Source organism: Electrona antarctica (genome assembly GCF_951216825.1).
Source record: "Electrona antarctica genome assembly, chromosome: 10".
Taxonomy (NCBI): domain Eukaryota; kingdom Metazoa; phylum Chordata; class Actinopteri; order Myctophiformes; family Myctophidae; genus Electrona; species Electrona antarctica.
Window position 1 is genome coordinate 20,853,045 of NC_136791.1, and position 16,683 is coordinate 20,869,727.

Below are 16,683 nucleotides of genomic sequence, written 5' to 3' on the forward strand. Positions count from 1 at the left end.
GAGTGCCGTGGTATGCCCGGAAAGGAAGCGAGTTCACGTTGCAGTCGTGTGTTTCCGCATTGTTGAGGTCACCTTCCTTATTGCAGCCGAGGGGGAGGGACCGGGAGAAAGCTGTTTGCTCTGTGTGTGTGTGTGTGTGTGTGTGTGTGTTTCCTTGTCCCCAAAGTCACCTTTGTCTCACTGTGTGCGACAAGAATGACTTCAATGCGAGTACACTGTTGCATGTAGGGAAGGAAGCCGAGCCTTCTGACGGCCACAATAATCCCCTACATTGACCAACCACTATCGCTGTTTCAACAGCCTTGTAGATTTTGAGGGGGAAAAGAATAGTCTTGTTTCCTGCCAAAGCAACTGATACAGTAGTAGAGTAGGCTAGTTGCTGCTGTTGATTTTACATCATGCTTACGGGACCAGGGCTAGACCAGTAGTTCCCAAAGTGGGGTCAGAGGACCCCTAGGGGTACTTGGGGTCCAGGGGGTCCCTAGCTAAATTAGTTATGATTATGAACCAAATGTACAGTAGATGGGTCTGTAACTCAGAGAGCGTATAAATGGAATTAAATGGACCCGTCAGGTTGGTTCAACACTAAAACATTAGTAAAACATTCCAGGTGACTAAAACGAAATAAACTATTCAAGAGACTATGACAAACTAAAATCAAAACTGGTTGATTGCAGCAGAGCAGCCATCTCATGAGTGACCCCTGCTGATCACATGATGCCGTTCCATCCATGGCACCTGGCCAACCTTGCAGGTATGTCCTGGACCTGGCTGACCGTCTCTCTCTCTCTCTCTCTCTCTCTCTCTCTCTCTCTCTCTCTCTCTCTCTCTCTCTCTCTCTCTCAGGTCCAGTGGTGTATGTCCTGGACCTTGCTGACCGTCTCGTGTCCAAGGCGGGCCCCTTCGCTGCGGCCGGCATCATGGTCGGCTCCATCTACTGGACTGCTGTCACTTATGGAGCCGTCACAGTCATGCAGGTGATGGTAACGTCTCAGTGTTGGAGGATTTGTTTTTTTAAACAGTTATATGTGTTATGATGATTTTTTTTATATATAAATGTTTTTCCTGTGAGAAATTCCATTACACGCAAGCTGAAATGCGTGAAATGGACATGCTCAGATGCTCAGATGGTCATGATGGGGGTTGGTGGGAGGCAGGCAGGCAGTTAGGGGTCAAGTGATGGCTGCTCAGATGGTCATGATGGGGGTTGGTGGGAGGCAGGCAGGCAGTTAGGGGTCAAGTGTCTTGCAAAGTGACTCTTTGACATGTATTACTTGGCAGACCGGAAGGGGAACCAGTGACCTTCTGATTTTTTTGACTTTGTTTGTGTTATCCTTTTATCCACTAAGCTACGGCTGCCCCATTGTAATGATTTATGTGCCGTCATATTTATTTTAACAAACAATAGAGCTAGCGCACACCAATAGTGTGGAGGTGCTGACCACGGGAGATGAACCTGAACGGAAAGGAGGAGAGGGTGCACATTGCACAACTCATAGTCATGATGCAAATACTTTGTTGACCATGAAACATTGGTCATTTTAAAAACCTCTCATCCTTTCTGTTCACTGTCATATTTCTTTAAAGGTCTGGTGCCATTACAAAAGTTTTCTAATTTTTCTTATTTTTGTTTGTTTTCTGAGCTCAATTGCACATTCAGCAGATTTTCGGTGGTCTGGGGTTTTCTGGCTCCAACAAGTGTTCTGATTTGCCTGTGGACTCTCCGACTGTGATGTAACAGTCCACAAATCGCATATATGACATAACAATTTGCCAGCAGATGTCACTGTTGAGGGATTTTGCCTGTTTTCATTGCAAAAAGAAAAAAAATGTTTTCAAAAGGCTTCAGAACACAGAGAAAACCCCAGACCACAGAAAATCCACTGAATGTTCAAAGTCCAGGTTGTGTGGGTGTAATTGAGGTCATAAAACCTCAAAGAAAAATGGAAAACTAAATGAAATTGAATGTCATGAACATTAATTCTACTGTCCCTTTCCCCTTACCTTTTCTAGGTGGTGGGCCACAAGGAGGGCTTGGACGTGATGGAGCGGGCAGACCCGTTGTTCCTGCTCATCGGCCTGCCCACCATCCCCGTCATGCTCATTCTAGGGAAGATGATCCGCTGGGAAGACTATGTGCTTCGGCTATGGAGGAAGTACTCCAACAAGCTGCAGATCCTCAATAGCATCTTCCCAGGTCAGGAATACTTTAGTTCACTGGTTCCCAAACTTTTTCATATCAAGGCCCATTATGTATTTGGCATTTGAGCCACGGACCACCATTTGATGACATTTAGCCTCTCAGACCCAAAACTGAAGAATATTTTGTTATTGTTGGATAAGATTCTACATTCTCTAATTGTGTAGACTTCTTGTAAACATGCAGAGGTTACGGGTCCATTTGGTTTAATTCTACGCTCTCAAGAGTTAAAGATTTAATAAGGGCCCAGTTTGATTGATTGATCGAAGTATTTATTAACAGTTTGCAGAATTACAGTACATTTCAAGCACAACTCAATACAAACGACCCAATAAAGCGCTACACTTGTTTACAAGAGGGTCCACCTTGTTCAATTCATCATAAAGTTGGTTACCAACTCTCCATCATTTAGCTGGGGACCACCTGGAACCACCTCAAGGACCACTGGTGGTCCCTGGACCACTGGTTGAAAACCACTGCTTTAGTTCATACATCATCATAGATCATACCAAGGTGCAGCTCGCTAACATTGGCAAACGCACAAGCTCACAACACGTCACATGAATATTTTTGAGCGGTGCAGACTGCCCCAATGACTGGCCGCGTGTGTCCGTTTGGGGTATGAACGCTGCAATACCGCTGGGTGACCTAAAGTGGCACTGTTGAGCAGCCCAAACCCCAAAGGGCACCACAACTACAACAATAAGAGTATAGTTGCACAGTAAACTAACAAAACTGTACAGTACAGTGTACAGTACCGTAACTATCACAATAAAAGCATAGTTGCACCGCTCAGTTCACACAGGTGTGATTATATATTTTTTGTTATTTGGCTACTTTTTCAGCTATTTTGTTACATTATATGATGTACTATATCTTCACAAATTCACCACACTATGCTATGTCATCAGAGATACCACATTCTATGCCGTGTTATCAAAAACATGGTTCATGGTAGTTGAAAGATCTAAGCTTATTCCGCTTTTAGATTCAGAGTTGGTTTAAGTATTAAGTAAGCACGTCAGCTGAATGCTGTAAATGTTTAATGGTCTCCACAGTCTCACAGCGTTTACACGGCAGTGACGAGAGACTGTCAGTTTTGCTGGAAATAAGATGGGAGAATGTTTAACTTTATACCTCGGAGGAATAAACACATTTCTACAGTTTTCTTATAAAATATTGAAGAATGCGTCTCCTACAGAAGCAAGTTCAATGCAAACTGAATTTATAATGGGTATAGAACATCAAACTAGACTGAGAAATAATATCAAATTTAAAAGAAACGTTGAAAACGGTGGTGGTAACTTGCGGACAGTGAATTTGTTTTGTATCATGGCCTGCTGAAATTAAAATGAAAATGTTTGTGAACACAAACCGCATGTGCATGTATTGTACACACTGGCACACACACACATCTGCACGAAGAGCCAAATGCCAGGCCCTCTGCTCTGCTGGAACTGTTGGTCTCCTGTGGCAGGCTCATTAATTCTGTCATCGGAATGTAATAACACAATGCAATCTGTTGCTAATAATATCTTGAGCTCAATTCATACTCCGTTGCATGACAGTGTCACTTACCTAAAAAATAACATATCTATAAAGAAACTAACAACACACTGATCGCTTCTTTTTGTCAAATGACACCAAATATAAATTAGGTTTTATGATGCCAACTTCCTCTGGGTGCTGTGCAGGGCTGGGCTGTCCCGTTCCTCGCATCCCAGCGGAGGCCAGCCCTCTGGCTGACCACGTGTCGGCCACCAGGATCCTGTGCGGCGCGCTGGTGTTTCCCACCATAGCCACCATCGTGGGCAAGCTCATGTTCAGCAGTGTCAACTCCAACCTGCAGAGGACCATCCTGGTGCGTATATACAGAGAGACACACCTTGCAGTCAGTCACTTAATTTAGTTAATGTAGTAGGGTTGCAGCTATCGATTACCTTCTTAGTGATTATTCTTTCGATGACGGTTTTGATTAATCTAAACCAAGAAGCACTTTTTGAACACATTAAGACCTGACACTAGATTCTACAAAATGTCTTCTAAATCATGACAGTTTTCTGAAAAAAAGCTATGTTTCTATATCGGTGGTTCTCAAAATATTTCATGTCAAGGACCCCACAAATTATATGTATTTGGCCGCCGACCCCCTTCTGAAAATATGTTGTTCCAGGGGACCCCCTAAATGGTCTAAATGGTAAAGTATAGGGTTGCAGCTATCGATTACCTTATTAGTGATTATTCTTTCGATGACTGTTTTGATTAATCTAAACCAAGAAGCACTTTTTTTAAGAAAAAATAAAATCTACACAAACTATTTTAATAGATTTTTTTTTTTGGTTAAATTAGTCTGATTAACCAATAACCACTTTATTTTATACTTACAAGCTCACAATAGTATCAATAAGGCGGGACTTCTGTGTTTTTTCCAACCAGTCACAACACAGGTTTCATGCGCAGGGAATGTAAACGGATCTGTAAAGCCCCAACATAACTTCCGCCAAATTCCAGTGCTTCCAGTTTAGACTCTCATCCGGCTAGATCCCGCGGCTCCACCCACCCCACCCCCAGCGTGGTAAAACATTGATGATGCACGGAGTGCACACTACAAGACCCCACGATCATGCATGCGGTGCAAGGGGGGGGGGGGGGGGGGGGGGGGAGGGGGAAGCGTAACGTATACAGTATGATAGACAGTAATGCCATACATATATCGCTTTACAAACATTACTTCTACTGGTGGGCCCAACCACATGCTGTGCATTCATGCTAGTGAATGAATAAGTGGCAGTATGAGCCATGTATTAGCTATGCAACCGCGTATGTCAGTCACACACCAGACACAAACACACAGTGCTTCACTGACTGAATGTGGACTGCACGGTAACCAGAGTGGCAGGCGTTGTGTTGTGTGTCATACGAGCTGCGCTGAACATCATGTTCTTCTCCACTCAGAGAGAGGGAGAGAAAGAGAGGGAGGCAGGGAGAGAGCGTGTGCATTCATTCAGGTTCCATTTGTGTTGCAAACCACTATAGTATGCTCCATTGCATTGGTAATTTCTGCAGGGTTTTTTTTCCGACCAATGACAAAGCTTCTAGGAAAAGCTTTGAATGCAGATTGTGGCCCCGCCCCTAGATGTGTCACAGAGAAAAAATTGGGAGCATTTTACTCATTGCTGGCTGTCTGATTCTCTGAATTCCAAAAAAAGAAAGAAAAATCACACCCGTGTGAAGTGAGTGGTGCAACTCCGTGTGGGGGTCCCCGGGGGTCTTCGGAAGGGGAACGGCCCATAGATCCGAAGTCCCGTTAGTCCAAACATGCATTAAGGTTGGCAAACATGCACTGCTCCCGTGCTTGCGGTTATGTTTAGGTTAGGGTTAGAGATAGGGATAGTAATTTCGGAACAATGAACCTTCTGACTAATGACACGGCACCCTCGGAAGTTCCAGACCCACAGGAACACGCCCAGGGTGCTGGCCCGAGGTCCTGCCCACCACTGTGGAAACTTGCCTTCAAATCTTCCATGTTTATGTCCAACAAACACGATATTGGCTCTGTGCATAACTCTAGTCCCAGGTTCCTAGAAGGTAACACACCCCTGTCCAATTCCAATCATTTTCCTGTTACTTTGTTTGACTGTCTTGACAGAAATCAACGTCATAAAGCAGATTGTACACTAACGATGTGACGCCATCTTTATTGTAGTTTGGACGACGTTGCAATTACCGCTCTCTGTCAGGAGAGACATAACACGAACGGATTGTAGCTTTTACTTAACCCATTCTGGACGGGAACCCCTGTTGGTGTTTTAAAGCATTATGTTATGCTTTAGCTATTGAAAAATTGCAGATCTACAAGCTCGTACGCGCTACAAGCTTGTAGATCTGCAATTTTTGAAAAATCGTGAAAATGTGGTGCAAATCTTTGAACATATATTCTTTCAGAGCGAACGTTTTTAACTCAAATCTTTGCTTCTGGGGAGGGGGAGTCCCTGGAACAACACATGTCGGCGGCCAATTTCATATAGTTTTTTGGGTCCTTGACATGAAAATGTTTGAGAACCACTGACATAGAAACAGGTTTTTCAGAAAACCGTCAGGATTTAGAAGGCATTTGCAGAATCGTCCTTAGGTCTAAATGTCAAGCAGTGGTCTCTTGCTCTTCCTTAAAGCCCCCCTCCTCCTCCTCCTCTTGTGTGTTCTACCTACAGGGAGGCATCGCCTTCGTGGCCATAAAGGGTGCATTTAAGGTGTATTTCAAACAGCAGCAGTACATGAGGCAAGCCCACCGCAGGATCCTGAACTTCTCTGAGCCGGAGCCGGAGTCATGAAAGACGGCCCGGGAATGGGACCGGGGGGGGGACAGGGCAGAAGATAACCCCATTGGACACACTGACTGACTTCAAGCAGGAACTCTGGTGAAAATGGTGACCACCAATCCCCCCCACACACACACACACAGAGCCATTGGCACTGTCACTGGCATTGACACTAGGATATTATCACCATCAGGCATTGTTTTTTTAATCTCTTAATGCTTTCGTAAGGGTGAGACGGATAAGACCTTTGACGTCTAAAACTTATGACACAAGCATGCGTGGTTAGATAATGTGTACACACACACACACACACACACACACACACACACACACACACACACACACACACACACACACACACACACACACACACACACACACACACACACACACACACACACACACACACACACACACACAGGAGTTTCTTCATCCTCCCCTCCCACCCCCCATCCACCCCGCAGGCTTGTGACATGTTGCAGTAAGCCAGGATGGATGTGTTTGAACAATCACATAACCAGTACTTTGTTGTATACTTAATGTATTTTAAGAGGATAAAGAGGAAAATATATATGTGTATAAATATGGGGGCAAGTGTAATTACAAAGTTTTATAATGATTGTTTTATGTTTATTATTTTGCAGATTTAAAATGTCCCCTTTGCCAATGTGAGACGGGTGGGGTTTCTATTCAGTGTGAGGAACATTCTTTGTGTGGAATGTATTCGTGCTGATATAATAAATGGATGGATGGACGATTAGGTGGAGTAAACAACACCAACCGCAAAGCTTTCAGCAAACAACAAATGTCATTTTACCATTTATCCGATTAGCTCCCATGAGGCACAAGTGCCAATCGTCCCGTCTCCCGCAACTTGTCTGTGTGTGCACTGCGGTATATATCCAATCACTAAAACCTACGTACATGGCACAACATAAATGATTTATTTAACAAGATTACTTCAGAATAAGGATTAGAATCTACAAGTAGGCCAATTAGCTGTGTTTTAGACCTCAAGTTACAGGGGTCTGTTTTTTTGTTTTTTTAACACAATTGCCTTGTAAGTATTCACCGTCATGTCTGTATGTCTGCTTTATCTCTTCCTCGGTCCAAATGTTCCCCTTGTGATTAGTTTGAAAGCTTTGTTGCTGATGGATCGCTGGCCACACCCGTTTCTTTTGTGACGCGCCTCAGACCACATCTTCACCCACCATCACGGTGGTTGACGGTTGAAAGGTTGGGCGGGCAGCACAATTCTTGAGTTATTTATAAGCTGTGTGATGGTTCCAATGACGAGCTTTTTGTTTGTTTTTCTCGGGCTTTCACACGAGCCACACACTTCACTAAAGCCTAACTAACAACTCCTTTAACAGGACTGTAAACGGGTTGAAAGTAGAAGGCCGGCCATCTTCGGAGTGATATTGACGAGTGGCCTAGAGAGGGGTTTTCTTTGATTTATTTTTGAGGAAAAGTTGACTTTTTTTATGTTCTATTCAAATGAGTCCTTCGTGGAGAGTACTCTATGGTCTAGGTGAGATTGGAGTGCATTACTGTTCATCTGATATGCAAAATACCGGCACCATATTTTAGCCACTAATAATAATAGAAGAGGTGGTATTTATGTTTGTAATTCAATATAAATTTACTGCTTTGTTTTTATGGTTAATAAACGTTCATTAACCGCCAGTATTTACTAATGTGGCAAACACCCGGAAAACCAAACCACTTTCTGTTGCACTTCATTGCTCTCTTTCCAGTTGAGTACTTTCAGGCCATGGGACCATGTGGAGGTATGATGAAGTAAAACCAACGGTCCATTCGGTTATGTCAGCTATCATAGCCATCTAGCTTGCAACTAATTAATAAAGTATAATTAGCCTTGAGTTACTCCTCTCTAGAACAGTGTAAGAAAGCTAGTACCAGTCAACACGACAGTATATGCTGACTTGTGAAAAGGCATGCCATAAAACGGACCACTTGAATATTAATGTGTACAGCACATCTCTTAACTGTGCCTGCCTGACGGGCGTCCTATGATCTGAAAATGTCTACTCCGCATCTGATGTGTTCACTGTAAAAAGAAAAACACAATCCATCTCCTGTATGCCAAAAGTTGTATGTTGAAGTTGTGTAAATGTGTTGTACAGACATTTGCTTTTGAATTTATAGTTTCATGGCCAATTCTGTGAATAAATGTATTTTTCCAAAATCTTGATGTGGGAGAGAGTGGGTGAGGGTTGCATGATGAAGTAAATAGACAAGAGTTCATTCATCAGCTATGCTGCAAGTCTCTCTGATTCTTCTTTCTTTGTTCTATCTAACCAGGAAATAGACATGCCTGGGGAAAAAAACAAAATACTTGGCACACAAATGTTAATATTCTCTGAGTTTGTAGGAATTATGAAGTCCATCGCTGTCTTTTTGTCCATCCATCTTCATCCTCATCTTCATCCCCTTTCCCGCGCCAAAATAGCCACTCTCTCCTGTTCCAACAAGGCCATTGTGGAGATATAATCCCCTCATCTGGTCCTTGGTCTGCCAGTGGGACGTCACCTCCCAGTCCCTCGGGAGGCATCTGTACTAGATGCCCAAACCACCTAGCGGACTCCTTCCTTTCCAGCGTTCTACTCTCGCATAGTCTCTTGCGTATGACTGAACTTCTCACCCTCATCTCTAAGGGAGAGAGGGCGGCCACCCGTCTGAGAAAACTAATTTTGGCCGCTTGTATCTGCGACTTTACTCTTTCGGTCATGATGACCCACACTTCATCACCATAGGTGAGAGTAGGAACGAAGTATAGGGATGGACAATTAATCGGTCAATAATCAGTTATAATCTGTAATAATAAATCTGTTTTAGCAGTATTTTATAATTATTTTGAAAAATAAAATTTAAAAAGCCTGAAAAAGTATTTTGTTATGATGAAGGTTATGATGAAGGCTGCAAATGCTGTAAGTGTTTTGTGGGGAAGCTTTCAAAAGGGTCAACAAGTTGGAACATTTTTAAATAAAAATACTACATTCAAGCTGTTTGTTGGGATATGGGCCAACATTTCAATAACTGAGTGCATCCCAAGTTTTGGATTAAAGTGGTGTTGCTTTTTTCAAATTCAGTGTTTATAAGCCTTTTTTCAGAATGTACAAAATATTATAATTCTTTACAGTATGAGATCATATCGACATAGGTTATCGGCAAGTTCAGCAATTTATTATATTGGTACATCCATAGAACGAAGACTTTATATTCTGTTTAGGTCTTATTTGGTGGCCTAAAGAATAATGACACCTTCAGCCAGGACATAATGGTAGTTATTTTCCATACACCGTCCATCAAGGCTGTACAAAAATTAAAATAAAGAACAATGTCAATGTCCTCATGACGGAGCCATCGTCTCAGCTCATATTAGTTATTAGGCCGGTAGGACCACATTGCAGTTGCTCATTTGCATTCAGAGTGAATTCTCAGGCGACAAAGCAAGAAAGGTCTGCATCTGTGATCGACTCAACATATTATGTAACAGACTTGCATTAGGCTTTTCTTTTTTTTGCCTGGGGCCAATGAAAACCGTGTGCTGCAGGGAGATAATATTCCAATTCGTGTCACTGGTCATGTCTTCTTAGCCCTTTATCCCCTTGAAACAGGCAGGTTGTGATACAACCTGTCATTATTGCAGTTGATATTCTGCGAGCGTGCGCATGTCAGTATCACCTCCACGGCTATGAATAGAAGTAGGATGCTGAGGAGAAGGAGACACGATTGGGGCCCTGGGGGACTGCGTTTGAAAATGAGCAGCCACTAGAGGGTCCGACAGACTGAACCAACATGTAGGCCTATGCATGGGTGCTGAGAACCGCATTTGACCACGTTATTCTCGTGTACACATAATGTACAGAATGATCAATGTCAATTTGAGTGTGCAGTGTCAAAGGAGACTTAAAGGGGCATTCCACTCATTTTCAACATTTTACTATGTCATTAATATACCTTCGAGCTGTGGAAATAATAAAAAAGTCCCCCCATTCTGTGTTTACTAGAACTAGAGGTCTGAAAAAAAATCATTAACATGGTGAAACACATCTTGATGATGTCATCAAGATGTGTTTCACCATGTTAATGATTTTTTTCATAATTACAGTTCTAGGAAACACAGAATGGGGGGGACTTTTTTATTATTTCCACACAACAGCTCTAAGGTATATTAATGACATAGTAAAATGTTGAAAATGGGTGGTTTTCCCCTTTAAAACAAGAGGAATTGTTTGTTAGAAAGCTGCACCATAACAGTGAAGAAGGTTGTGCTTCAGATAAGACACTTCGATGTTATTTGAAAAAAAGTGAGTGGTGCAACTCTGTGTGGGGGTCCCTGGGGCTGGGGTCCCCCCGAAAGCTCCAGACCCACAGGACCACGGCCAGGGTGCCGGCCCCGTTCCGGCGAGACGCCCCACGTCCGAAACGGTAGAGAAATGAGAGAGTTACCATGTGGGGCTCCCCGGGGAGTCCCCGGAACATCCAGACCCCCAGGAATGGCCCAGGGGGCCGGGCCGATTCCGGCGAGCCGCCCCATGTCCGAAGCGGTTGAGAAATGACAGTTACCGTGTGGGGGTCCCTGAGTCTGTACCCTCTACTGTACTTTGCTCTACTGTCACTACTGTACTGGCACACCGAAATCATCATATATACAGTTAATATGTGCGTGTGTGTTAGGTTGCGCGCAGGTGGTGAAAAACAACCATGCTATTTTCGTGCTCAGACCCAGGCACCCAGGCAGGCAGCCAGCCACACACAGCTCCGTAAGGGAGTGGTTGCACCACTCAAAAATCGCACTCAGTGTTATCATCGTACATCACATTACATGCTCAGCCAATCAAATCCTCACTATGTTGTACACACAAACACAAAACTGGCCAATCAAATCATCACAAATGTGGTACACACTAGCACCCCTCAAAAACAACCTTAAGGAAGGAGCTTGGTAGTCACTTTATCGCTTAGTTTTGCACAGAAACCTAAAGGCAGAAGCATTTGAAAAGAGGTTTATTTTGAAAATAGAAAATATTTGTGCATCTCTAACGTTGTAGACTACTCTAATAAAGAAAGCCAAGACATTCATCTGTGCAACAGTTAAAAAGCCTTTTTGTATGTATTTGGTCATTTCGTTTGCTATTTCATTAGATGTCATCCCTCTTGACCATGCAAAAAACAATATATTTTTCTTTAAATAAATTCACTTTACCCTTGAAGCACCTTTTATTTGCACCAAACTTTAAAAATAGTTTCTGAACAACAAAGCAGGGATGTACTTCATCTCAATTCGCTGAACTAAAAGTCTCCTACCTAAGAGCGACCTTCTCCACCAGACACCGACACCCCATAGAGCAGACTGTCTGAGTCTTGACTAATGACTTGTACTGTGCTTTAAAATATTGTATTATGTGTATCTCGACGACCTCAATGTTTTTCGAGAATAAATAAAGGTTTCCCTGTGACCTTGAGGTTGGCTGTGTAAGCTGCTGCCATCAGGGTCCCAACTCTCTGTACTCTAGCAATGATCAGGCCCCATAGCATAGAGTGAAGCTCGTAAACATATGCCATTTGTTGCGATCAAAGGTGCTATGGGGAAACAACTGCAGGACGACAGGGCCATTCTAGACCCCATCGTCATTTGGGATCAAGTTGGAAAAAAAGTCGAGCTGTGTTATTTTTTTTAGTCCGGACTTGTCCTTTTATAAAAGGACCACTGCAAAGGTTCAGGACCCAAGGAAGACTACAGGCCCATTCATGTGTCTCTTAGTCTTAATGGCGATCCTTTAAACAGAGGTGCACCCATATAGACATCTCCAAAATAACACATGTATGTTACTGACTGTATGCTATGCTCAAGAGGTAGAGCAGGTCGTCCAATGATCCATGGGTCGGCGGTTCGAATCCCGGCTTTTCCTGTCTACATGTCGAAGTGTCCTTGGGCAAGACACTGAACCCCAAAATTGCTCCCGATGTGCTGGTTGGTACCTTGCATGGCTTCCGCCGCAATCGGTGTATGAATGTGTGTGTGAATGGGTGAATGTAATGCACAATCTATGTAAAGCGCCTTGGATAAAGGCGCTATATAAATGCACCATTTACCATTTGTCTGGTTCACTTCGATATGAAGCGCTCAAGTTGCACATTTTAGTACACTCATACATTAATTTGTGCCTGTTGTTCTAGGGCGGCTATGGTAGGCTATTATAGCCTAGGGGCCTAAATGTTCAGCAAAATGGGTGTTTGTTTTTCAAACCGGTGGCTGCAGTCGCCAGTGTGAGTTCCCACTTCTGGAAACAAGAACGTTGCAGGCAGGCAGCAGCGCAATCTGAAACTAGAGTTGTAGCCTACTCTGCAGACAGAGCACCCTGCACACATCTCCACCAGATGGCATGCCCTAGCTTGCTAGCTACCTCTCCATCTTTCAGGCTGTCACATCATGTGCATATAGCATTTTAATGTAATCTAACTCCAGCTCAATAGGGCATAGCAGTGGGCGTGGTTTTCCCCATAGAGATCAATATATGGAATCAGGGTATTTATTATTTATTCTCCATGTAGGCCTATATGGCTATCCAGGGTTTGATGAGGTCAGTGTTGTGATCTTCATATATGGAGAAGGCCATATATATAGCGTGTCACAAGGCGTGACGGACTAACTGACGACCATATATGGTGGCGCGTGACGGAGTCACTGACAGACTCACAGGTTTTGCAGGTTTTCCAGTGGTGGAGAAAGTACTCAATTGTTTTACTTTATGTAAAAAATGTCAATACTGCAATGTAGAACTATTCCGTACAAGTATCCGGAATTCAAAATGTACTTGAGTAAAAAAAAAGTTCAAAAGTATTGGCATCAAAATGTACTTAGCCTATACCAAAGTAGCCTACTCACTATGCATAATGTCCCATTTCAAGTTTTCAAATGTATAATAATCATTTGAAAATAGCAGATATACAAGCTCACAAATGCGTCGCATTGCATACTGTGAAATAAAAACAAAAATCAATCAATCAATCAATCGGACTTCAGCCCACCTCACCCCTGCCCACTTCGACAGGCTGGAATGGCTTAGGGTCGACGACAGAGTACAGCATCTTGCAATGGGTCTGGTCCACAAGATTCGATACACCACCAAGATACCCATGTACCTGTCTAGATACTTCCTTAATGTTAACGAAGTCCACACCCACAACACCAGAGGGAGTGCAACGAACCATGTACAACCCAGATTCGGCACAAACAAGGGTCTAAATTCTTTTCGCTCCTATGCCACTAAAATGTGGAACGCCCTACCAACTGTCATTAAGACATGCGAATCCCTTGACTCTTTCAAAACCGCTCTCAAAGGGCACCTACGGACGGCTGCAATTCGAAACTGGCCCCTGTAAAATCGGAATCCCTCAAACACGAACGCAATGACAACACAAGAGACGGTCGCGGCCACACAGCCAACTCAAGGTATGGCCACTGAGCCAACTTGGGGACCCAACGCAAGGACAACACAAGAGATGGTCACGGCCACACAGCCAACTCAAGGTACGGCCACGGAGCCGACTTGGGGACCCAACGCAGCTCCTCCAAGGAAAACAAACAATTTAACGGAGCTGAACGTGAATCCCCCCCCCCCGCCCCCCCCTTTTTTTTCCCCTCACTGTATATTTTTCTTTTCCCTTTTTACCTCCTTTTTGATGAATTCTTTTTTGATGAATTCCTGTTCTGTCTATAGAAGTGTCTATTTGTACGTCTCTAAATGTTTTGATGATTTGAACATGGTGGACCCTGTTGGAAACAAGTGTAATGCTTAATTGGGTCGTCCACTCACAGTTAACAGCCTTTGTATTGAGTTTGTGCTTGAAATGTACTGTAATTCTGCAAACTGTTAATAAATTCTTCAATCAATCAATCAATCAGCCATCGTTCTGGGATCGACTACAGCGGTCAGTTTAAAGATGGCGTCGTGGTGAAGTCCTTCTGGGATCGACTACAGTGGTCTGTTTAAACATGGCGTCGTGCTGAAGTGGAGGCAGTAGGATTAGTGTTTTCCGTAAAGTATGCTGCAGTGCATTAGCAGGTTAATTACCACACAGCTCAAGAAGAAGGCATCATCGGCAGGGAATAGTTTGTACTTTAAACAACAATTTAGGTAGGTCCCGAGCAGGTAAATACCACAACTTTTTGCAGTAGGCCTACTCATTTAAGCTTTTTGTGTTGTGTGGGCTATTGTTGTCCCGTCTCGGCCCTGCTGCTATTCATGTAGCCGCCGGGGCGACATGCTATAGAGCTGCGGCTAGCTCTGGAACCAAAAGCTCTCAATTCATTGTGACTATAGCTCTCAAACTCATATTATAATTTACCGTTTATAATGTGATTACACTATAAATTCTGAATGGAACCGAACTCCACGGAACAACTAGATTTAATAACATATAGGACTATTACGGGCCGCGTTTTGCGTCCTTTCGCAATTTGTCAAGCTAGTTAGCTATTTTATGTCTGTCTTTCTTTCCATACGTAGGGTAGCGGTATTAACGTCAAGGTGCAACAACGGTTGGCTTAATGAACTGTATTTAAAGGGTGTGTAAGCAGAGCTTGGCCCCGGGGGCGGGGGGCCCAAAACAAAAGTCAGGTGGGCCCTCTAGACAATTGAGCAAAATAAGACCCAGTCGTGTGAGGCAGGCTGTGATGTGAGCCCGAGCTTTTCACTGATTGATTGATTGATTGAAGAATGTATTAACAGTTTGCAGAATTACAGTACATTTCAAGCACAAACTCAATACAAAGGCTGTTAACTGTGAGTGGACGACCCAATTAAGCATTACACTTGTTTCCAATAGGGTCCACCATGTTCAAATCATCAAAACATTTAGAGACGTACAAATAGACACTTCTATAGACAGAACAGGAATTCAACATAAGAAGCTGCAGAAGCTGAACCAAAAAAAGGCCTAATAAACATACAGAGGCAAATTTTTATGAACGGGCCCTCTTGAGGGCTCATTCAAGTCTGTCAGAAATTTTGGGCTCATGGGATTTTCGGGATGTCATGTGCATACCCTCTAGTGTCAATTGTTTGTATTATATTTCTCAATAAAAAAAAGAAAAGAAAGGCCTATCTATTCAAGAAAGGCCAACTACTTAAAGGACCACTTCACCACTTTTCAACCTATCTTCATATAATAGTTCCTCACTAATTATCATGATAAAATGGCACAATTTCTTTCTACTCGATCTGTGTCTCATAGGAGGGCTGTGGGCAGTTCATAAACCTGTCCACCAGTGACATAATCAATGGGGAATCCAAGCTAATAGAAACTGCAGGCTTTCTAGTCCTGAAAAGTTCCAATGTGAAAATGGAAGCCATCGTTCTCACAATAATAAAAATCTAAAAAAAATTGTAAAAAATAATATTGTTTAAAAAAAAATCTGCCTAACAATGATGTCACTGGTAGACGGGTTTCTGAACTGCCCACAGCCCTCCTATGAGACACAGACAGAAAAGAAAAGAAAAACATTGTGCCATTTTATCATGGTTATTAGTGAGGACCTATTATATGAAGATAGGTTGAAAAGTGGTGAAGTGGTCCTTTAATAGTTTTGCAGCTTTGCTGTGTACTGGGTGTGTGCCCAAGACCACTGGACCTGGCGTGACAGGAACGGTTGCTTTTACCCTTCAGGACGGGAACCCCTTTTGGTGTGTGTTTTTGGGGTTTTTTACCCTTCAGGACGGGAACCCCTTTTGGGGTTCTTATATCTATGTTGTACAGTATGTAGCAGCATAACATTTTTTTTAATTTTTTAATATTTGAAGTTTTCTAGAAAACTAAATGGGTTAAGGCCATGTTTAAAGCCTGACACACACGTGTGTGTCAGGCTTTAAACCCTAGCTCGTCATGCCATTATCTAACCGCCGGTACAGAGGTTGTTGGAAGGCACCCACCCTATTGCTTTGGCACAGGTCAGAAGAGTGTCACATGTGTTTTGTGTTGTTGCATGACATAACTATTGGCTTTTTTTATTTTTTTTTATTTTTTACTCCCCAAAGTCTATTACAGTGAAATGTGATGTGTAAACTTTACCATTTTAAAAGGTTTGTAAAGGTTAGGTTGTGGGTTTCAAACCTGCTGATAACTGAAAGATGT

General features: G+C 43.0%; 2 protein-coding genes across 5 annotated transcripts in view; both read left to right on the forward strand.

Annotated features, from left to right (window-relative positions):
• The window catches only part of marchf5 (membrane-associated ring finger (C3HC4) 5), a 48,755-nt gene extending 39,128 nt beyond the window's left edge, over positions 1-9,627 (forward strand). Inside the window, exons 3-6 of one of the 2 annotated variants that reach the window (XM_079511758.1) lie at positions 847-977; positions 2,014-2,197; positions 3,895-4,061; positions 6,412-9,627. In XM_079511758.1, the coding sequence (XP_079367884.1) occupies positions 847-977; positions 2,014-2,197; positions 3,895-4,061; positions 6,412-6,531 (602 nt within the window). In that variant the 3' untranslated portion in view covers positions 6,532-9,627. Of the gene's footprint in view, positions 1-846; positions 978-2,013; positions 2,198-3,858; positions 4,062-6,411 lie in introns of both variants that reach the window. The other variant, XM_079511757.1, reaches the window with a different exon arrangement.
• A 4,882-nt stretch (positions 9,628-14,509) lies between these two features.
• The window catches only part of ide (insulin-degrading enzyme), a 38,510-nt gene continuing 36,336 nt past the window's right edge, over positions 14,510-16,683 (forward strand). For 2 of the 3 annotated variants that reach the window (XM_079512803.1, XM_079512804.1), the window contains exon 1: positions 14,510-14,687. In XM_079512803.1, the coding sequence (XP_079368929.1) occupies positions 14,596-14,687 (92 nt within the window). In that variant the 5' untranslated portion in view covers positions 14,510-14,595. Of the gene's footprint in view, positions 14,703-16,683 lie in introns of all 3 variants that reach the window. The other variant, XM_079512805.1, reaches the window with a different exon arrangement.